This window comes from Liolophura sinensis, chromosome 6, assembly GCF_032854445.1.
Source record: "Liolophura sinensis isolate JHLJ2023 chromosome 6, CUHK_Ljap_v2, whole genome shotgun sequence".
In the NCBI taxonomy this organism is placed as follows: domain Eukaryota; kingdom Metazoa; phylum Mollusca; class Polyplacophora; order Chitonida; family Chitonidae; genus Liolophura; species Liolophura sinensis.
This window is the reverse complement of record NC_088300.1, coordinates 31,605,630-31,629,557: the sequence shown is the minus strand read 5'-3', so window position 1 is coordinate 31,629,557 and position 23,928 is coordinate 31,605,630. Positions and strand designations below refer to the sequence as shown.

General features: G+C 38.2%; 2 protein-coding genes across 2 annotated transcripts in view; one reads left to right on the top strand and one right to left on the bottom strand.

Moving 5' to 3' along the window:
* The first annotated feature begins 103 nt into the window (after positions 1-103).
* On the top strand, positions 104-5,308 carry LOC135466555 (protein yippee-like 5). The gene is made up of 3 exons (XM_064744105.1): positions 104-199; positions 1,006-1,138; positions 2,807-5,308. Exons 2-3 carry the CDS (start codon positions 1,030-1,032, stop codon positions 3,061-3,063), a joined length of 366 nt encoding a protein of 121 aa, XP_064600175.1. The 5' UTR covers positions 104-199; positions 1,006-1,029; the 3' UTR covers positions 3,064-5,308.
* A 6,404-nt stretch (positions 5,309-11,712) lies between these two features.
* The window catches only part of LOC135467092 (uncharacterized), a 58,597-nt gene continuing 46,381 nt past the window's right edge, over positions 11,713-23,928 (bottom strand). Inside the window, exons 7-16 of the mRNA XM_064744852.1 lie at positions 23,423-23,626; positions 22,750-22,866; positions 19,266-19,361; positions 18,619-18,748; positions 18,093-18,173; positions 17,806-17,826; positions 17,563-17,573; positions 17,086-17,136; positions 16,784-16,852; positions 11,713-15,760 (exon numbers count right to left, since the gene is read on the bottom strand). Of these exons, the coding sequence (XP_064600922.1) occupies positions 12,608-15,760; positions 16,784-16,852; positions 17,086-17,136; positions 17,563-17,573; positions 17,806-17,826; positions 18,093-18,173; positions 18,619-18,748; positions 19,266-19,361; positions 22,750-22,866; positions 23,423-23,626 (3,933 nt within the window). The 3' untranslated portion in view covers positions 11,713-12,607. The remainder of the gene's footprint in view (positions 15,761-16,783; positions 16,853-17,085; positions 17,137-17,562; positions 17,574-17,805; positions 17,827-18,092; positions 18,174-18,618; positions 18,749-19,265; positions 19,362-22,749; positions 22,867-23,422; positions 23,627-23,928) is intronic.

The following is a 23,928-nucleotide window of genomic DNA, read 5'->3' as shown; positions in this document are numbered from 1 at the left end:
AGGGAAAATGGCGGAAAATGACATCAACGCCACAGAGCGCATGCCCAGTACACGTGACCTTTGACATTGCCTGGAAACACGTGGCCGTTTACGTCACCCAATGTTTTGATTCTGGCAGATGGACAGAACACATCCGATCTTGAACTGCTAGAGTAAGTCTCCGATTTTGGCCAAACTGTCAGAAAACATCGTCCGCAAGGTATGTTTTTATGAATTATTGAACTCATATTATGATTTCCATTAATTTCATTGGTCTCTGTTTAAGTATTTCGCATTTTTTCCCAATTTCTCTGCATAAACAGCGACGAAAAATTTCATTTCTGAAACCAAGATGGCCGCTCGTATGCTGTAATACATTTCCTGGTACAGTGACTCAGTCTGGGTTGTTAGGATAGAATGTTTACGGTGACACGGTGGAGTTTACCGTCATGAAGTGGTCATGGGCAGGTTTAATACATTGCTCATAGTTTTACGTTTATGCTTGAACGGTAAGATGAAAAGAATTTTCCAGGCAAAGTGTCGCGTTTGAAATTCACTCTTATTTCTCCCCCTCTTCTTCGCTGACAGTGTTGAACTGTCAAAGTAAACATTGTTTCTCAGCACCTTTAAATGATCACTGTGTGCCCTACATGCTGTTGACATACAGCTGTTCAGCAGTGAAGTCAATGCTCGGTGTTTAGATCGATTATTTATTTTTTTTTTTTTGTCTTCTATACATATGTGTATATGTTTTCAGCTTGAGTAGACCTAAATTCTAATTTCTGTACCCAGTTAAGATAAAAATATTAAAAAAACTAGTTCAAGCTAAACACTGTTTTTTAATGGTTCACATTGTTCTTTTGGGCAGGAAACTATATGGCTTTAATCATACTAGAGAGATACATGTATATGAACACACACACACACACATATATATATATATATATATATATATATATATATATATATATGATATATAGATGAAAAACGTAATCAGAAACAAGTGTTTGTAACTTTTGTTTTCAGGTGTAACTCATTTTAATCGTCGCCATGGGACGTATATTCTTGAGTCACCTGGGGGGAACCAGACTGTTTTCCTGTGCCAGTTGTGACACGCCTCTCACCAATAGAGCTGAACTGATCTCTACACGCTTCACAGGTCAGTCCTAGCTGCTTCTTCTCAGTGTCTGGTTAAGATAAGGTACCTGTATAAAGAGGAATACTTGTATCCTGGAAAAGTATTAACCTCTGTTGGCTTGTCATCTTGGTCAGTAGGGTTGAATTACAGGTTGAACTTTTGTGTAAGGTCATAGTTTCCATGTTAAAGAATGCTTGTCGTATGAAGATGTGTTGTGCTCCATAGTTTATCAAGGAATGAGTTGAAGATTTTCACCGATTAATAACAGTGTATGTTTTGCACAGTGGGTAAATAGACCCAGGCATGGCGTCTTCAAGACCATGATTGAGTCTGACACCATCATATAGATATTGCATGTGACAGAGTAAAACAGTTTGATATACCAGCTCTCATACACAGCATACAGTATAATTCTTTTATTCCATGCATGTCTCTGCTTTCCTTATGCTTCATACACCAGAAAAACTATAAACATATGCAGAGGAAGAAGAGTTGCAGTCAAAAATAAATGTGATGTAGCTGGGTGTAGTGTGCTACATTGCGTTTGTCATACAGAAGACATCAGTGGGTGTAACTGTACAAATTGCTGAAACCTGTGTGCTGCGCATGCGATGAGGAGAAGCTTGAAGTATAATAAGTTGTAGTGTGTACAGCTGCATTGGTTCTTTCCCATATTTTAAGCACATGTATGGAGCAACATGAATGTGACACAGGACAGTGTGATGTTCATTATGGCAGCTTCATTGGCCTTACTGTTACTGGGACATAAATACTAGCCACTGAAAGCAGGATAATTATTGAACCAGTTCTAGAGCAGTACAATGTAGCCTTGAGTGTCAGGGGGAAAATTCAATTATGGTAACAGATCAATAATGTCACCCACCATGGTATATCCATTATCAGAATACTCTCCAGCCATAGCCTGATAGTGTCCACCTGCACCACTGGAAAAGTGTGTACCACATACAGAAATAATAGTTTTGTATTTTGAAAGACAAATAAAGGTAGAAAATATTACTGCAGTTTTTCAGTAAGATGTCATTCTACCTGCCAAACAAACCTTAGTAGATGAATAGAACGTTCGGAATGACAGCAGATAAACTGCGGTCTACAAGGAGTCATCGCAAAGCTTTATAAAATGTCTTCTACCATCAGGTATCTAAGTGAAGTAAAGTGGAGGGAAAGCCTGGAGATAGTAAATGTGGGATTCAAACAAGTGATCTTCTTGGACAAAACTACAGAATTTCACATAAAGTTTAACATTTTTCTATTGACAGATTTTGATTGCTTCATCCACCTAGGGTCACATGTGATTTTTATTTGAAGTTTGCTCAATTTCTAATCAGAAAATTTTACGTATTGGCATAAAAAGTGTTATGTTTAACCAGTTGATTAACCATGCTAACATGAACGTTAACATCTTGGAGTGGGCTGCCATTTTGGACACGAACTACTTTAGGATCATTTTAAGACCTGTATGTGCATTTTCACACCTAACCTTAAGCTGAAATACTGTAGTCATCTTCTAAAAAGATAATATTTAATTACGTTAATGCCACCCTGCCCCAGTATTGCATATCAAATGATAAGGCCTGTAGGTTATGGTGCCTTTCTGAAATAGAATTGTTCTTGAAGAGGCGGAATATTTTTGGACAACCTATGATCTGTATAATCTTGTTGTGATTTCAGGAGCCACAGGCCGAGCATTTCTCTTCAACCGAGTGGTCAATCTAAACTACAGTGAAGTTCAGGACAGAGTCATGTTGACTGGCAGGCACATGGTCAGAGATGTCTGCTGTAAAAACTGCGATGCCAAGCTGGGATGGATTTACGAGTTTGCTACAGAGGATAACCAGAAGTACAAGGAAGGGCGAGTAATCCTGGAGCGCGCTCTTGTGACGGAGAGTGAAGGTTTTGAGGAACATGTTGGTGAAGACCGGAACTGACTGAGATTTTGGTTCTGTTTATTAAACTGAACGTAGCTCTGAAACTATGTGTCCCATGTGTGAGGTATACATGCAGTGTGTACATGTATATGCACATGTTTGACAGCAGGTAGGCATGTCAGTATGCAGTATCAGCATTTCATGCCATGGAATGTTGTTGTGTTCGTCATGGTGTACATTCTGTTCTCATGAAAGTACACAGATTTGAATTGTCACACATTGTCATCTGCAATGTGGCGATGGAAGAAAAAAACTGGTCGCTGATCATAGAAATATGAATACGCAGAATCAGCATTTTCTCGCCGTGTTTGGTTGTATTCATTGTTCTTTTCATCGGCCTTGAAAGAGTAGAGATTAGAGTTGTTACACATTGTGGCATACAGACTGAGAAAAAAAATGAATCTTCATGTACTGATTGCAGGCATGTGAATATGTATTACTAACAGTTTCATGCCATATCTTTTTGTATTCATACTGAGGTACAGTTACTCTGATACGAAAGAGAACAGATTTGAGTTGTTACTCTTTGTGGTCTGTAGTGTGGCGGAAAAATGAAGTTGTTCATGGCTGACGTGAATATGAAATATCAGCATTTTCATGCCTTGCCTGTCATGTTCATGATATAAAACACTCATAAATACTTACGAAAGGCAGATTTGAATTGTTACATTGTTGATGGGAAAGAAAAGAGAAACTGAAGTTACAGATGGCAAAGATGCCTCATTGCTGAAGTAAAGAGAAACAATTAATGCATTACATACATGCAGATGTATAGATTTTCTTCTGAAATGATTTGTTATTAGTGATATAACACAATTGGAAGTCTTGTTTGTGATCTCTAAAGGAAGGCGATGTAGTGAACAGAAATCATCAGTTAAGAGTGCTGTTTAATGTCGGGGCATTATAATTTATTATTATATGAGCAGGTTGAACCTGGGAATGTCAGCGGGACACCTGCGGATGGCCATGGGCTTCCCTGCTAAACTCTGGGCAGTTTCCACCCTGCTGGCTGCTGTGACATGTTCTTGAGTAGGAGATAAAGCAATATTCAGGTACATAAATTTCATGAAGCCCTAGGGTGTTACTGGGGAAGGCCTGTTTCAATATTGATGGAATAATAGTAGTAGTCTGTGGAAGTTCAGAATATGAGGGTGTACATGCCACTACTTGGATATGGCAGCTGTAGGTCTACATGCATTGATTATATGCATTGATTATGCATATCTCCATATTCATATTTATCCTTGTACAAAGTGAATGATGTCACTTAATTGTCAGAAGGTGAGCTCAAGCCCTAGTGTTCAGTACAATATGCAGCTGTAGAGGGAAGCTCTCCAAGTGAGAGTATGGAGGTGTTGCCTGCAAGCCAACTGAATAGATACACCCACTATCTCATACTCCAGAGCAGGGTTTGATGATAGTAGTATTGTCTAGACAGAAGGGATGGGTGACATGAATTTAGCTTTCTATTTACCTGGCATAGCACAGCCTACCTGTTGTGATGTGTGGTCAAGCTCAAATTCTGTCAGTGTCTTACAACATATATATCTGCAGTGTTAGCTGTATGTCACATTACTCTAGACAGCAACTTGTTTGTTGTGTTATTAAAGTTAGACTATGAGCTCAGCTGTGTGGCCAACAGTTCTGTTTGCTGCATGTATTTTATGGTGAAAACTATTGAAATACTTGTCTGTTAATTATAATCATATTGTAGACAAATAATGCTCCCTGCACATGTATACTGTGAATGTGTGTACTATAATGGTATGAAACAAAGATACAGAGAGACTGCAGTACATGAGGTATTTAAAAGTAAGTCAGAGTGCTTCATAATGCCGTAGAAACATGTTTTTGTTTTATCTTTAGATCTCATTAGTACATGTATTTTTCACACATTTTATTGAAATGGTAACCTTACTACACATATTGTAATGTACACCCTGATCTTATTTTCTGATTTTTGACACACCTGGTCTGCTTTTTTTAGCCAATATACATCTAATAGTACTAGGAATAATTAGTTTCTTTTTTTTCACATGATTAGTCCAACTAATGAACAATAGATATAAACATATACCTTTACTTTTCCCCAAAACTGGGAGAGAGATGCAATTCTTGGCTTTCAGCACTACTAATATGTCCTAAAAATTAGAAGAATTAGAGTATCATCAAATTACATAAGTGCATGGCTGTATCAGTTTGATATATGTACGTACTATTTTGTACTTCCGATTTTAGCAGGAAGTCTAATATACTAATTATAAGTCTAATTATACTTTTATTTGCTGTAATATAGTACCAGATGGTATGTAGTCCTGGCTAAGAGCTCCATACAGTCTTTTATAAGCTAACACAACATATTCACTGTAAAAAAAAAAAAGTACTTTACCATTACCATGCTTAAACATTGAGATACATTTACATGTATTGACAGAAATTCAGTCTTCTATTAAAGGTTTTAGCAATCACATTGAAGAACCAGCATTCAGTTTGTAAGCTTGATATTCATATCATGTATTATTTTTAGATTACAAAGATCCTCTTGCTTTTAAAGTATTAAAGCCAGAATCTTATTTTGACCACTTAGGGCCTATATATACATTATGTGCCTCCAAATCCGTCCTGGTTACCAAAAAAAAAAATTAATACAAGACTAAAACATTACACTGGCACTTTTTAGACATACAGTAAAGGGAAAGAAAATGAACCTAATTATCAAGAATTTGCTATTCCGTAAACTTACCATATGTCCTTTAATTGTGATTTTAAATGGTTTTAGCAGTAACTGGTACTTCCACATGTGGCATTTTTGAAGATAAAACAGTTGATACATGTAGCAGGTAACAGTTTTATCATATACATGCATATAAGTATGCATATAATGTGAAATTAATGCTTGCGCCCACTGAGGATTTACCTGGACAAGATTTGATATTTTCTCGGCAAGTGTAGTGTTTGACACCCAACCATATTGTGTGTGTTCAAGCAGATATGCTTGGATAGGCCTAGTTGGCAATACCAGTATATATCTTTGCCTCTTGTTCATGGACAGAATGCAGAAAGATCTGTAAGAATTGCATATGTAGGTTCTGAATTTGTGATGTATGCTTGACATATCATTTGCAAATTAATATCTGCAGTCATTCTAAATGTACATCACCAACGGCAATTTTCTTATGAATCTTCTCATATCCAGGCAAATCGATACAGGCAGAGGAGATTACCATGCTTTAATTTATTCACAGTAACATACATGTACCATGAGTCAACCCTGGTCCATCCACCTGTGAAGTGGCAGCTGTGGTACTTTCGCTTTTTATGTTTCTAAGCTGCACTACAGAGACCAAAACAGTGGAGAATCAGCTGACTGTTTATCATCTGTGCACCCATTGTAAGTGTTGATCTGCCAGGTAGATGTGCACCCATTGTAAGTGTTGATCTGCCAGGTAGATGCACATATGTATACTGAGATACAATATTCTGTAAATATAGCAAATTCAAGCAAAGAACCAGTGCTTCAGTGCTTAGTGTTGTAACTACATTTACTTACATTATACATATGTTTTGCATTTTTTGGACTAAAGGGAGATAACCCTTTCTCTCCTGGAATGTTCTTTCAGCCAAAATTTTTGTGCTTTTGTTAATTAGATTTGAAATATTTATGTATTGTTGGCTATTTTTCTGCAGATCAGAACTTGATGTATGAAGGTTTTTGCTCCAATCTCAAAGGAAGAAAACTGTCAGGCTAAGTTTTTGTTACTATAAGGATAAAAGTGAAAGGTATCATTAAAACTGTATCTGAAGACTAAAAAAGAAATTGCCATCTGTTGCCATTTTTGCTATATTCATTGTTGTGTGGAATTACATTAATGATATCAGTATCAGTATCACTCTTTGTATTCCAGGTAGATTTGTTTATATTTTTAAGGCCTTATTTACCCTGTATATTAAAAAAAAAGGTTGAAATTAAAAACATGCAGTACAATTTGTCATGTGCTTGTGTTTGTTACATATAGATCTTATAATGGTTCATTAGCAAATGAAATCAAATAGCACTCCTCTTATATTTTAAACACCTATGCTCATCTATCACCCAAGATATGGGTTCAATCCAATTCTGGGTCAGGGAATTTTAAAGGAGAAGAGAACTTTAATACCAAACAAAAACCATTGAAAAGAGTATGCATTTTCTCGCAGGTGCATGCCATGAAAAAAATCTAATATATACCTCAAGCTGATAAATTATAAATAAAGTCAGCACCAAAATCCGCTGTGGGCAACTCCATTTTGCCTAAGAACTAGTCATGAAGTCTTCTGTGTTAGGAGAATTGCCATCGGAAACTGCCGAAGTGCAGTTCGTACATTTCCGGTAGAACTCTTCTTCCCAGAAGGTAGTGAACAGTACAGTTCGTTTTCCACTTCACAATCGGGACACTGGAATGTTGGACGTAGGTCCGAGTTGACACGAACAAGCAGGCAGTTTTAACAACTCTCGTTGCGCTGAGAGCAAGACGCCCCCAGCATAAATTTCAGGGTTTTAAAGATGGAGGACGCGATGGACTTGGTGATTCATGCCAGCTTTGCCGTTTTCAGGCTTTATGTGTATGGCAAGGAAAAATCGCAGAATTATTCAGCAGACACCAGCAGATAGAAAAAAATGTGCTCTTTTCAGCCTACAGTGTCATAATTTTAAGTTTTCTTCTCCTTTAATGGTGCCAGTGCTTACTTGATGGCAAAAGGTGGACAGAATTCATTGTTATCTTGCATGAATTTTGCTAGAAAACTTTCTTGTGATGGAAACTTCTCAAGTAACTTGTCAAAACTTTGATGGCTTCATTCCACCGATTCCTGGCTCTCCAGTTTCTTCCAGTCATACAACTGGTCACCCTTGTATAAGTGAAAACTTCTAGAGTATGGTGATTAAAGAACTACTGAATAAATAAATAAATACATGCACAGGATAGCAAGGGACTTGCTCATTGCCAAATTCTAGCACTAACCAAAGCTAACAGGCTGTTGCTCTAGGTTACTCCACCTGCAACCCATGAATTAAAATATAGTCTGCAATACAATGGTATATCTCAAATAAACGTAACACATGAATTTAATCTACAGTGTGTTTAATGAAAAATTGTTGACCAATAAATTAGACAGTGAAACCACCAGAAGTTAGATTCAAACATATGACCTTATTGATCAACAGACCTATGATGCGTGTGTGCATTTTCTCAGCCTCCCATCACCATGCTGGCCGCTGCCGTCGTCGTATAAGTGAAATTTTCTTGAGTATGGTGTAAAACCCAAATCAAATAAATAAATTTTCTCAGTAATAGTCCTAAAGTGCATGTATTCAGATGGTGCATCAGTAGGAGCTGGCTGTTCCACTGGTCTTTAATGCTGCTGCACTGAAGTATTAATTATTTCACTTGTTAACATGTTACTCAGGAGTTCTTCACATATAACACGTGTCAGCATTGCGTATCTTTTCATTTATTAATTGGACTGGTGATGTACACAGTCTTCAAGAATGTTTCACTCGTGTGAAGGCAGTAAAGTTTATGAGTGGGGGAAACCAAACAAGTAAGGTATACACGTATACATAAACTCATAAAGGCATAACAAGAGGTACACAAAATTACTGTAACATACAGCATTTATTTAATATGAAATATACAAATTGTTCCAGTATCGATGGGTAAGGTGCACACAAAAGTTATGTCCCTTGCCTGTTTAACAGACCCTAGCATGACTGAAATTGTAAAAAATGAAGAAAGAACCAAATGTGAAATTGTGAAAACAAAGAAAGAACCGAATAAGGAAAAACAACAAAATGACAAAGAAAAATGAAACAAGAAGAAAACATTAAGTAGGGCATAAAGTTCACTAACAACCCTACAATAAACAGAACTTTGTTTCAATCAAACTACTTCATACCATCAGTTTCTTTAGAACACAATGCTGAAGTACATGCAGATGTTGTCGTGATTCAAACTACAAAAAAATACAAATGTGATCAAAGACTGTAAAATGTACCAATGAAACATTTATCACAACAGAAACAGTTAAGTAACATTTAATACTAAATAACTGTTTTCCAGCGTTCATACAGGTATATGAAAATGAAATTCAAGGAGTTTTTCATCATTTTCAAGGCTAGTTTAAACATACCATGGTGCAAATTATAGACTTTGTTTTAAGTCTGAATTATAGATGCTTCAATTTGCATGCATGTATACTGAAGAGTACGCTTGCTTTTGCAAGAAATATCTGCCCTTCACCTCTGTAATGTGACACATTCTTTGACCCGGCCTTGGCTCAGTAGCAAAATGAACGCTTCCTCTGAGTCAGTATTTTTTTTAGCTAGTCACTTTAGCCACTCATCAGACATTGTAGTAAATACTATTTTTCTTTAGCCATACATCCTAAGCGGCCATGACTCTCTTAGGTCTCATTCTGTAATTCGTTTTTATCTGCCTTCATGTAGTTTGGTCTCTTCCATCAATATCTGGAGTTTATCAAACGTTACATTTAGAACAATTACCCTCAAAATAATGGACCTATGCTTGGCAGCATGGTTTTGTTTTTTGAAAAAAAAAACATCAGTCCTTTTTTCACCCTATATGTAGGATCCTAGTAAAATGTAATTTTCTCTATCAGAAAAAATTGTTACGAAATTGATTTGTAAATTCAGTTTACTTTAATGCAACATTATGATCAGTACATTGGAGTAACACAGTCTGAGAAGAGAAAACCAGACGGCATCCACATTTATGTAATGGCACATATTCTGAAACATTTAATTTACTTCAGATCCAAAAAAAGTTTATTAAGAGGAAAAGTTGAAATTTTTCATGGGGTGTAACTCTACCTTGATTTATTTCCCTTGATATTTTTTTTTTTTTTTTTTTACAATTGGCGATGAAAGGCATTCCCCAAAATGCCAGGATTCCCATTCGTTATTTAACAAAAATGATTTCAAGCTTTATTTAATGTAAGTCAACTTGCAACAATGCTGAACCCCCTTTCAGATTTCTGTCAAGTAATCGCCATACAACTTTCGTACGAAAAATTGCAAAAATCTGCTAAAAACCCAAGAAAACTCTCATGGTAGATTTTGTATACCGTTTGTATTTTTTCTTAAGTAAATAAGTTTGTCGCCCAAAACATTCGCATTTTTTCCAAATTTTATCGCCATTTCAAAAATTGTTCTAAATCTGCGACAATGGCGAGTGCCAGCAAAAGCTCTGATTATAGGAGAATTATCAACGAGTTCCCGATATATAGACTCGGCGGTCAGCAGACAATATTTAAGTTCAGGACAAACTAAGATTTTCAAATAGTTTCCAGGAGTATTTTTCTTTTTTAAGGACTTTCAAGTACTTGAAAATGAAATTGTATTTTTCAAGCACTTTCAAGGCGTTTCAAGGACTGTGCGCACCCTGTTTTCATACTGCCAAACAAAAAAAAAAAAAGAAAAAAAAAATACAGGTACATCTGTAACACAAAGTTAGTCCAGCACAAAGTTTTTTTATACTCCCCTGTGTGTTCAGTTTTGTTTGTAAACAAAAGTTTAATCATGAACAGAAATTCACCATCATAACTTTGGTGTAATAAACAGATGCTTAGGCACAAGAATCTGCAAGATCTAATTAAATGCATTCTGGTGAAGACAAGATTACAAGCCTGCAATGTGGACTTGCACTATATGTATAACTGTATATGTACAACTCTGTGAGCGTCCTGCCTAAACTTATTTGGTAGATGCCACATCAGTTTATTTGGAGGAGTTAAAATATTTGCTCCTGTAAAGATGGAATACTTCGCTTCCTCAACAGAAATGGATAAAAGTGACTGTAACACAATGTAAAGTGAAAGTGGAAAGATGTTGACAGTGGATACACAGTATGGTTTACAAATTCTGTTCTTTCTGGCTTTGATTCAACTCTGTTTAAGGTTCTCATTCATTTTGAAAAGAGTGAATACCAGGTGTAATAAAATCCCATTTTATATACGCACAGCTGAATGAGTTACAAACCAGTTTTACTTTACAGCAGAGCACACTACTAATGGGTTAAATTAACTATACATACAGACATACCTGCTTATTGTACAACTTAGACCAGATTAGACCTCAATATTGTCTATTCTTAAGGTACCATTTATCACAGGCATGTCAGATTCAAGATAACAATAAAATAAACAAAAATTCTAAAGTTTGTTTATCATTTAACAACTCCTAAAAGCAGAATTGGTCCTAAGAAATAAACATTTTTGGTACTGTTGAAACCCATCATTGCAAAATAAAACACTCATGGAGATAATTTCCTTTGTTCAGGAACATATAAAGGATACTTTCTGGTAAGTGACAATACAACTACACACATCCATTGGTCAAACATCAACACGTCTTTGGTACATTGGCGTCAGACAAGTACATGAAAATAGTTACCATCCTTGGAATCATGTTTGGCAAATACATATGACAAACCCTGTCGTCTTGAGGACACAGGCTTTAAGTGATACTCCGCCATACATGTATACCTATATCTACATAAAACACTGGACTTTGATGAAATAAAAACAAGTTATCAACAAAGCACTTTCTTGAATTTTCTGTGAACCCCCCCCCCCCCCCCCCCAAAAAAAAAAACAAAAAAACTTTAAAGTCTATACAACTGGGATATTGATAACAAATCACTTTACGGAATACGAACTGAATGGAGAAAAGCACAAGTTAACATACAAACACTATTTACAAGATGTAAATATGTCGATACAAGTATATTTAGCACAATAAAGCTATCATATATAATCATAGTAATCAAAGGAACGATTCAGAAGAAAATGGAGTTTTTCATCTTTTTTGCCTGAGGCAGTGAAAAGTAGTACAAGTAATTGTGCACAAGGGTCAAACATTGCCATTGTCTTGCTACAATACAATTTTAAACTCTTTGTTAAAAGGTCAACCGGAACCATGAGAGGAACCCTGTGTCGAAAGTTTGTGAAAATTGTCCCTGGGATTTATACTATGGAAGCTATTTCATCAAAAAAATTTGATGGAAGACACTGGAAGGTACAAATGGCAGTTGGAAATTATTTACTGTTTGTTCAAAATACAAAATGGAAGAGTGAATATTCTTAGTGGATATTCATTGTCACAATACTGGAAGAAATAGTCAAAATTTAAGATGCATAAAAAATACATACATTTTGACACAGCCACTAGGATACAAGTTTATCAAAATATTCTGTTTATATTGAGAAAATCACAAGCCACTTATAAGCGAGAGTGATCCAATTAAACAGGGGAGAGAACTCTGGCTAAATGTAAAGCTTTCATACACAACCACCACTTTAGCATGCACCAATATATTAATTTATATAGATTCACTCAGACAGCCGACATTAATAGTGTTAATTCCTTTGCTGGTCCACAAACAGTTCTTCATCTACCACAATGAACACAGATGGTGTAACTAAAACAAATTCCCAGAGGCTTGATCACATCTGGACACAGGAATGAGGAAAATTGATCCCTTGTTTTTCATTGGTCGGCTTGGAATTTGTTGATCAGCTGACGTACCCAGCCTTTCATGGTGGTCAGTGTTGGTATATCAGTGTCCAGCTGGTCCAGCCTTCCTGCTGACCGTGTCATCTTAACCCCAGCTTCCTGACCGGGGTATCCACGGCTGTAGCGGATAGTGAAGCCTGGATCCTCACGATCAACACTAGAGCGGCTGGATCCCAACGATCGATGGAACTCGCGCAGTGGTCGAGATAATCCCTCTATCTCCTCCTCAAAATTCTGACTGCGACGATGGTACTGAGCACTCTCCTGTAAACTTCTCAGTTTTTCTTGAATGGTGCGCCCTGGCTCTCTGCGCCTAACATCCAGCACCTCAGGCTGTTTGGGACGCGCTCGCTCCTCTAGCTGTTGGACAACTTCCCGAATAGACTTGCGAGGTGGGGACAAGGCTGTGGGTGGGACAGCATAGTTAGAGGTGGAGTCCATGTCACTGTATACTGCAGAGTCTCGGAATACATTGTCCTCAGGTTCTTCAAGAGCGCGCGAGAAACGACGCTCATAAATACTGTCTGTGGAGGAGTCGAGCGAACAACAAGAGCTCCGCCTTCCCGAGGAGGGGGAGAGTGGCGTGTCAGTGGCAGACACACTGCTCTGTATGGACACAGCTGAGTCGGACTGCTGGATTGTGTTTGAAGGGAAATCTATCTTGTAGGGAGGCTCTGGAGATCTTTCTTTGGCAAAGTCTAAAGAATGTACAGATGTCGTTTCACTACATGTTTCATTATCACTGTTCAGGTTCGGAGGTGCTGTCAGTTGCCTGGGAAGAGACCGCACTTTGGGCTCTGCAGCGCCTGCAAAGGCTGCTAACCTTGACCCTAGTGCAGGACTGCCCAGTTCTCGCTTACGAAGTACTGCAGCGTAGTTACTTTCCTTTTCAGGGGTGGAGCTCTCCACTTTCTTTGGCATGACAGTACGAGGTGCCGAGGTTTGTTCTCGGGAGTTGTAGATCTTTGTTAGGTGGGAGACAAATCCGGAGGGTTTCTGTTCAGCTAGGGCCTGGGGTTTATACCTCGCGTTAAAAGCTGACTGATATTGTCCCGTTGACATACTCCTGGATGGATTATAGGAGTTGATATTTGGTAATTGCCGGCGAGCTGTCAGCCATGATGTTAGGTGACTCAATTTGGAGCGCAATGTTTTCGGTCCTGATTCTGATTCTGATGCACTTTGGAGAGAGAGGGAATCTTGAGAGGATTTAAATTTGTTCAAACTGCTGGTGGAAGAAGACAGTGATTCACGACTCCTCGACATAAAATTTCCCCCTGAGCTGAAGGAATCACGACTCTTTTGAGACCAACTATCACTGTTCCTATCAAATTTAAAGTCATTATTTCTATCACTAGGCAGCTTGAAGTCACCAGTTCTATCACTAGGCAGTTTGAAGTCGCCATTTCTAACACTAGGCAGTTTGAAGTCACCATTCCTATCACTAGGCAGTTTGGAGTCGCCATTCCTATCACTAGGCAGTTTAAAGTCGCCATTTCTCTCCCTTAGTAACTTAAAGTTGCCATTTCTCTCACTGCGTGACTTGTTTGCACCACTTCTATCAGCATGCAGCTTCAAACAACCACTTTTATCATGTGACTGTTTGAAGTCTGAAGCAAAATTTGATGGAAACTTCACAGTACTGGACAAATGACCTTTCAAAGGCTGATGTCTCGCTGCATACTTTTCCATTTCTTCAACCATTTTCTGCGGGTCTTCTGTAGATTCAGATTTATCCCTTGATTTGTCCATTTTGAACTTTGATTTCCAGGCATGAGGTAAATACAAGGAAGACTGCGTTTTGGTGGACTGTTTTTTGGACTCTGGCAATGATTTGTCAGAGACTTTGTCGGCACTCGCTTTGCAGTCTTTGTGGAGTGCTGCATACTGATTCAGCTTGTCTGCTGTGAAGGCATTCCTTGGGGGTGTACCATACTGCACAATGACCTTTCTCTGTTCAAGGTCATACTTATCTGTGGCTCCCACAGCCGTTACATAGCCTGGGTATTTCACGGCAGCCTTCGACCCTCGTTGACTCAGATCATGTTTCTCAAGCACCTGAAGTTTGTTAAACTGTTTTACCAGGGAAGATGCAATTCTGTTTGAATACACGAACCAATCAAAATTTTCTTTGCTCATACTGCAGGCAGTGTCAGCATCACAAAGTGGAAAGCTAAAGCTCTTCCCTATAGGATGATGATGTCGTGTTTTTTGTGAACAAGAGACAGAGTAGTCACCCTTGGTAACCTCGGTCTCTGCCACCACACTGGTAGCCTGTCGCACCCATGGATCAGCCAGTTTCGGGTCTGGGGAAGGAACTTTGGGTTCAGGACTAAGCACCTGCACAGGGTCAGCAAATTCATCAGGGGGTGGGACAACAGCAGGTGAGCTTCCCTCCTCTATACCCTCTTCCTCCTCCTCAACAGTTATTGAACTGCTGCTCCAGCGTTTGTTGAGGTTGTCATAGCTACTGGATCTGGACACAGACAGCTGGTTGTCTTTGGGGCATTCCACATTCTGGTAAATCAGATCACTGCGCTGTGCGCTGGAGCCGTCGCCTGTCAGGCACTCGGCGCTTTTCGAGGTCTCGCTGTGTGTCAATGCTGACAGATGGGACTGTGATGTCACAGGGACACCCTGATCAGGTTTTAATTGAACCATGACGTAATCTGGTTCATCCACGTCAGCATTCAGCGACGGCATGCTGGTGACACGGGCACCGTAGTTAAGGTTCGAGAAATCATCTGCAGCACCAGCACTGTCACCGTTGTTGTTGTTACACACCAAGTTAACATAAACATCGTCGTCAAGGGTTTCTTCATCAGTGCTGACCTCCATCGACTCTCCAGATGACTCATCATGGTCATTGATTTCTATTGATCTCACAGGGTTCATCCGAGTTGCTATTTTGAAGCTCTTTGCCCTCCTGACCATATTAGGGTCTGCATTAGGATCTGCAAATGTCAGCTCACTAGCCAAACTGTCCGTGTCACCGACTTCTCTGCCATCTGAGCTATGTGACTCTCTTCCATTCCCATTAGATGGCAGTTTGCTCCGTGGCAAAGTGTGGCTCCCCGACACTGACAGGTTGTCCATGCTGCGACTGCCTGATAGGGACTTGTTACTCTGAAACACAAACATATTAACATCTTAATCAATGATTAGGGATTAATGCTAAATTGGCAGTATTTCATTTATTTTTTTCATCTCATTGGTGTTTTACGCTGTACTAAAGAATATTTACCAATACAAGGGTGGCCAGCATCATGATTCCAGGGTAAACCCACAGCCATCTGCAGGTTGCTGGCAGACCTTGTCATAACCTAAACTCACCTGGCAGTATTTCAATCATACCCTGGATACCTCTTTTATTCAAGCTAAACCACAAACACCTGTTAACGAATAACGTTGATGTCATGACGTGCTTTCACTCAAAGCTAATCCCGACTCCATCTAGCAAATGTCAGTAAAACTGTACAGAACAATATTGTTTGAACTATCACATTCAATCAACACTGGGGAGCCTGTGTGGCTCAGTTGGTTCGCGCGCTAGCGCAGCGTAATAACCCAGGAGCTTCTCACCAATGCAATCACTGTGAGTTCAAGTCCAGCTCATGCTGGCTTCCTCTTTGGCCATACGTGGGAAGGTCGTCCAGCAACCTGCGGATGGTCGTGGGATTACCCCGGCCTCTCCCCGGTTTCCTCCCACCATAATGATGGCCCCCGTCGTATAAGCGAAATATTCTTGGGTACAGCGTAAAACACCAATCAAATAAATAAATATATAAATCAATCAACATTGCTAACACAAGCTGTTTGAGACATCAGTACACAGTTCTATCTCACTGAATACTTCTACCTACAGTAACAGCGATATTCTATTTCATATCTTGATTTCAATTCCTCCCGAGGCCCTTTCTCCTGCACTATCCAAGAATCTGTAATAATACCCTAATTCCCTAACCTTTTCACAAGGAAAAAAGGTAAAACAGCAACCTTTTGTGCAATTTTTGTGCAATTTTTGTGCAATTTAAGCACATTTTTCAGTCTACGCAAGACCGATGCCCTCAGAATATGCTTGAACAGAAACCTTACAAACATGTGAATAGGTTGAGGAATTACAGTTTACATGCGCTTTTGTGACCTTACCTGTCTGGTCAAAGATCTTCCGCCACTACTTGTCACAGCTGCGGTCTGAACAGGAGTGTTCACAGGGGCCTGTGAACCAATCACATAATTTACATATAATATCATCTTACAGCAATTACCATGGTACAGGGTATTTGTATTACTATATCTTCCAGCATTACTAATAACTACTTCAACCAGGGTTTAAACAAGACTGATTTTACGGGCTAACAAGCTGCTCATCTCCCTTCATCATGTTAACTACTGCAAGAAACGGATTATACAACAAAAGATTTTAAAAGGTTTAAAAGAAATGTACTTACCAATCTGGGTGGAGTATTGTCACTCTGAAAAAAGTGAAATAAGAAAAACAATTAAATTATTTAACACTTTAATGCTATTCAGTACAAAACTAATTGCTATAAACAGTTGTTCTGATTACGCCGCAGACAGTTCAACTTATGCTCATGAGCAAAGATGATTATAATTTCCCATTATCTGCCAATCGAAAAACATTATTGTGGTTGCCTCCAATGCTTGAATGTACACTTGTTACTCTGGAAATCTTCCGATTACTTACTGTTAATGTTTCGCCATGAATCACATCTTTCATGTGTTTACTTGTTTCATTTCAGTCAGAATTAAAGCCAATATTAAAAACACTTCAATGATATGAGGGGTGTGGGTGGGAGGAGGTCAGTTTTAAGGATGGAGAAAGCACCTGCTTTGCCAAGTAACAACAGGTAATGGATTTGAGTACAAGAGCAAAATATCATGTGAAAATGTGAACTAGTACATACCTTTCTGTGAGCTATTTTGCGAGGTGAAAGGAAAAAAAAAAGTAGAAAAAAATGTCAGTGATATCATAAGTAACTTTTATTTCAAAGTATTATTATATGTACATTTTTTCAACAAAATTTTTAAAAAATTATTTCAAAGAAAATTTAAGTCTAAATTCAGTAAACTGAGCCACCATTAATACACACAAAGTTCAGCCAATTAAAAATTAACAAACATGATAGAAGTTGTATTATCTTTCTTACCTTTCTTCAATTTGACTAAATCTGGAAAAAAACAAATAAAAATGTATGAAATTATTACTGTCTGACAAAAACTAACAAGAACACAGAAATGATCATTTTTGCCTCACAGGGGAGAAAACTCATCACACCCAGAACAGGCAAATTAACTACATATAGTAATAGTCTCACTTGGCAATAAAATATTATGTCTGACACACAAACAAAAAACCAAATCTGGACTTTCATTTAAGACTAATGAGAAACTTCACCAGTTAAATCCAGCTACATGTACACATGCTACAGCTTACCCATTATGTTAGCTGATTTTCGTCTCGGTCTTTTCTTGTCTCCTTGATCTGGACTTAGACCTTGGTTATTAAGCTCCTCCTCTGAAAAGAGAAGTATGTAGAGAATAAGGTTCATGTTGGAATCTGGACCATCAATGTGAGATCGTTCTTGGTTCAGTGCTTCTTCTTCTTCTACCTTGTCGCATGTTTGCGCGATATTTACTCAAGAATAATCTGAAGGCATCACTCTGCATTGACTGACAGGATTACCCTTTTGTGAAGCTCTGAAATATGCCAGCCCAACCAATATAGTTTTGTCTCAATAATACTGGATGTCCCTCTTTCAGTGCGAAAAAGTTGAGGACATAGGGTATGATGGAAACATGGAGTTTTCACAAAATTTTTACTATTTATATGTATTTCATGTTCAGGCAATTTCTGAATCAGTCAAAAACACCCCTTGCTGCAGCATAAGCCACGCAAACATACTGAAACATGGAAAATGTCTGTGAAGGTTTACAGAAGTAAGGGAGGTAACTCTTCTAACCTTCTGCTCTTGTTCTGCCCAGCCCCATCACTAAACTCTTCACTTTGTCCGGTATTCTACCCTTATAGCTCTCCAGAATCAGACGTTTGATTTCTTGGCACCATTTTCTCTTCATCTCAATGCTGTGTGCCTAAAAATGCATACAAGTGTTAATAGTAACACAAAATCTTGTGGTAGCATTTGATTCGACATGTAGGAGCTTAAACAACAAACTGTTCGAGATGGAAAACAAAAAGGAATTTTTCAGCATGATCAAAACATTCCAAAACCTGAGCTTGATCTGTAGGTTGTCAAGATGAAGCCATGAACCAAAATTCAACTTAATGCAATGAACAGTTTTAAAAAGAAAAAGTCTGAAGAATTGATTTTTCCCTCAACGATACAGAACTAATAATTAAAGTGTATAAACAGCCCAAAAATTTGATTTGAAAACTTAATTTGATGTTTCAGCATTTTGATAATTTTACTTTTCATCTTCAGGAAACAAAAAAAATATTTGTTGAAACTATCCTGAAGATCACAAATAAAATTTTGTCAAGATATTGCAATGTCAAATATGGGACTTCTCAGTCTTTTTGGAATATTTATGCTTTTGTACGACTTTACAAAAGCAAATGTTTAGAATTAGGGGCTACTGATGAACATACCTGTAATGTATACTGTAGTTTTGTGTTGTCAAAAGGAATGACATGAAAACTGTGAGGCTCCTTGGGTATGCTCTCCACTAACATCAGGTTAGAACACTTGAGTGTGGAAAAAAAAAATGAAATGTCTCATGTTAAAATCACTGTCTCCTGGTTAACACAAACAGCTGTGTCACTGGCTGCACCAATTATGACCATGTAGCAAATTATACAGGTAACTTTAAAAAGCTACTTTGGTGTCAAAACATCTGTGTCTTAAAAACAAGGTGAATTGATAAAGGCTGGGATAATCTGAATTGCTTTCCTAAATTGTGAAAATATTGCAGACCTCCCCCACGAACACATGACATCATCAATCGCTGACGTATATCCACAAATGACGCTGCCCTTTCAAATGCTCTTGACGTCATCCCAGCATAAATGCCTTACTCAACATCACATCTGCCTGATTCGTGGTCATACAGGAAATACTATCACCTCACATCAGGAAAATTTTAAGGACACAGCCGAAGATTTTGTTTTTCAAGGAATCTTCAGTTATGTGGGTTAAATAGTGTTATTCATCCAAACCCTATAAAAACATAGTGTTAGCCTTCCTCCGTAGGATTTCTTTCATATCACTGTAATATTTCTATGCAATTTGTATTCTGACCAGAGTGGCACTTTAATGTAAATCATCAATACTTATCAGCATCAGTATTTCACTTCAAGACAAAGAAAACACTAAAGTGTCATATATGCTAGATGAAAGGGCCAGTGAACACTATCCAGGATTTACTTTTTTTAGATTTTTTCCATCTGACTGAAATGTTTTCTTTTCTTTCCAAACATCAGATTCTACGGTGGTCTGTAGGGACCCAGAAAGTATCAGTGGCATCTCATCTTTATTTTATGCTTGAAATAGTTCATTTCAAGATCCAGTTGCTCAAAACCTTCATATATCTATATCTACATGTATATGCATTTTGACTGATGACATCAAGCAACCCATTTGTGTTATGTGATAATAACCAGATGTGATGTCACTGGTCCCAATGTAGTCAAAAAGGACTTGTAAATGCATTTTGCTGAAATAAAAAAAATCTAAAATATAAAGTGAACTATTTTAATGTGTTTAAAGGTCTTTCGTCTGACACATACTTCACATTAGTGTGTGTGTGTGTGTGTGTTTTTTTTTTTTTTTTTCCTTTCACCTGCAATGTGATCAGAGAATTCTACAGGTAACAAACAAAATATGTACATAATACACAACATTTTGCATATTGCCTGTTCCAATGAGAAATCAAAAAAGGAAGGAAAGAAAAAAAAGGATCACAAAATGCATTCCAGGGATTTTTGAGTATTGGGCACGAGGGAAACATGTGAAACAAAGAGCATCTGGAGACTATTGCAATGCTTACATATATCAGCATCAACGATATTTGTTAAGTATTAAGCTGTATGAACTAATGGGTATGTCTTCTATCTTCTGAGGGCACATTTAAGCTGCCCCTAGCCACTTAAGATGGAGTAAGGAGTGGTGAAGTGGGGTCATGTGCATGAGATCACAGACAGTTGTGGATGTCAGCCATTCCAGAGGTCACCAGAGGTCAACCAAACAGGGGATTCCCCAGAGGGTTGGAGAGGACCATGCAACCCAGAAGAGAAGGTTATCTGTGTGTTACAGCTTGTCGACACCCACAGCCCCGCCCTGAGGCAGGAGCCAGGCAGATGGTAACAGACTAAACACACAGAGCTGAGGCAGGGGAGGAGGGGGAGCACAACACAGCCCTGTATTAACCTTAACATCTGAGGGGCAAGAGTAAACTGTGATCTCAGCAGGCTGATACTCAGCCACAGCCACAGCCACAAACAAGAACATTTTTATCTCCTGTTGAAATAAGACACCTTCAGAGGCTCAGAAGACAAGGTGTATGTAACAAAATGTTTTCTTTACAATTATGGGTAAAAAATGTTGATCTTAAAAAATGAAAGTGGGTAGTGTCCACACCAAACTGTCTAGATACAAAGGTCCAGAGACATGGTGCTTATATGGGCACAGCCAGAAAATGTACAGAAAGGGACATGACAATACTCCTTGGCCTTCAGGGGATGAGGTGTAAAAGCATCCTTGCATCTGAATGCATGGTTTCTGCAGATAGGTCTGCATGTGCACCTTGCATACAGCCTGAGATCTGCTTACACAGTTTACATAGCCTGGTTAACACTGAGCCTGGCGGGAGGGTAGGGAGAAGGTATACAAACTCAGCCAGCCCTCCCAGCAGCCCCCCTCCTGGCCCCCAGTGAGTCATCCTTCACTGGTAACAATTACACCACACAGAGACATGATTTAACAATTACCCTGCACTAAAACGGCTTGTCCTCCAGCCCTGGACAACATTTTTCAGTGCCCTGATGTAATACTTCACAGATGCAGACTGCTAAACATCCTACATGTATATGCATGAAACCATTTAACCTAACCGGAGAGGTACAAAATACCTGGTCCCTTGTGCATCTGTTGTTCTGATCTACATAAAACGTTCTGCATTTCCCAAAAAATTCTCCACTAACAAATACCTTACAGCATTAGGTTATTCCTAAAATATCTGCCAGGTTATTTCCACAAAATCAGAATGTATTCATTTATGACAAGTTCAAATCCTGCGATTTTCAATGCAATAATGAGAACATCCAGAAGTAATAAAATAGACATCCCAGAAGAACAAAACCACAATAGTGCTGATATGTCAAATGACCCTTAAGCCTGTTATAGATTGCTAGCTTAATACTTTCCTGAAATGACTTACAGATTCACAGTGTGTAAAGCTTCATTTATAGCTATCACCGTTGTGATAAACAGAAAGAAAACCTATGTCAATTGAGACATTGATAATCTACTTACATTACCTCATGACATCCCCTTCTTTGTTGTGATGAGTCAACTGTTTGACAAACCACACAAGAACTTGCATGGCCTTTAACATGAGGGTTTACATGCTATTTAAACAATATTTTGTTCCTTCCATGGTGTGTCCTTCTTGCCAGCCAATCCCAAAGCAGACATATTGACTGTACTGCCTCACTGGAATGCCAGTGAAGATGCCAAGCATGACACCCCACCCAGCGACAGTAGAAATTACACTAGGGTTGATCAGTATTTGGCATACTGTATTTCGTCTTAAGCATACCATTTTTCATGTAAACCATTTTGTTTCAATCTGATTAATTCTTCCACTCTTGCATTCTTCTTAAAAGTTTTTTGTAAAACCTTAACTGTTGGCATCAAAAAGTATAATTTTAGGGGCATCACGTGCTTCTGAAAATTCATTTTTATACGCTAAACTTTAGATAAATTACTGTCTTTATGCTGAGTATCAAACCATTGAAGAATCAAGATTCCCAGTTTTACATGTTTCCCACACGTGACGCTCATGCTCTACCAATCAACAATCCGTTTGGTCACCAAAATTTGTCCCCAGTTAAATGTAAGAAAACCACAACTCACCAATATGACAACTTTACAGCTAAATGTGCCTTCCTCTTTCCTTTTGGTAATCAGTATTCCTTTCTCGAACAAAAACACAGATCTTGATGCCTTTGCTCCAAGTAATCGAAAACTGCCCTAAAACACATATTTACACAAATTATTTATTTCTTTGATTGGTGTTCGCCAAATTATAGGCAAGATATATAAGAGTGCATTTAAGTGTACACTGGGATGTCTTTTTCAAATCAGTCATAAAATATTTCTTTCAAACAGAGAAAATTACCATATGCTTTACCTTTATAAAATCACAATTTTATCCACATTTGTAGTATTTCCTTACTTAACATGTAAAAGGTGATGAAAAGATACATTTACTTCAAACAAAAACACCAAGGCCTTTCATTTCTGTATACATGTTGTATTTAGCCTTGTACGTGACATTTTTTCTTTTCTTTTAGACATATCCATCTCTCTATGTTACATTAGTTTTGCTTTTTATTATGAAACTATCTCCATTAAGCCAGTTGGGTCTATATCATTAATCTATTATCTTTTATCACTTATCTGTTGGCCTTGTATGAAATGATAAAAAAGTCTTTAAAAATCTACAAGAGAATCCTGGTTGGTGAGAGGTTTAATGCAACTGTTATACAGTTTCATCATACAAAGAGATCAAAGATGCCAGGTTTACCTCCAGTACAAGCTCCCCTAGGGTAGAGAGGTCTGGCCCGTCAGCGTAATCCTCCAGCTGACTTTGTACCTCCTGAACACGTACTGCATGCTCATGACGCCGCTTCATCTCGTTGATGTGGTGTGCCATGTGTGTCATGTGACCTAGAGCTGTCGTCAATGTGTCATACCCTGGCAGATCACTCTCATAGTGCTTCACAATGTTCTGGTCAATGAAAAATGACCGGGTACAGTTTTTTTTGTTATTCTATCAATTTAACATACTTGACAATATAACTTCTCATTCTGACAACACTAAACCATCGACCTTTGGAATGCAACATAAAAACTTCCCCAAATCTGATGCCCAGATTGTTACTTAAAGTGTAGGCCATGTTGGTAAAAGGCACATGTGATGTCAGACTGTCTAAACAGGCCAGAGCATTGTAACGGCTGTACTCCAAGCTGAAGATGGTGAACAATCATACAGAAAATGCGGTCTTGGTCCAATGACAACCCTTACAGAAA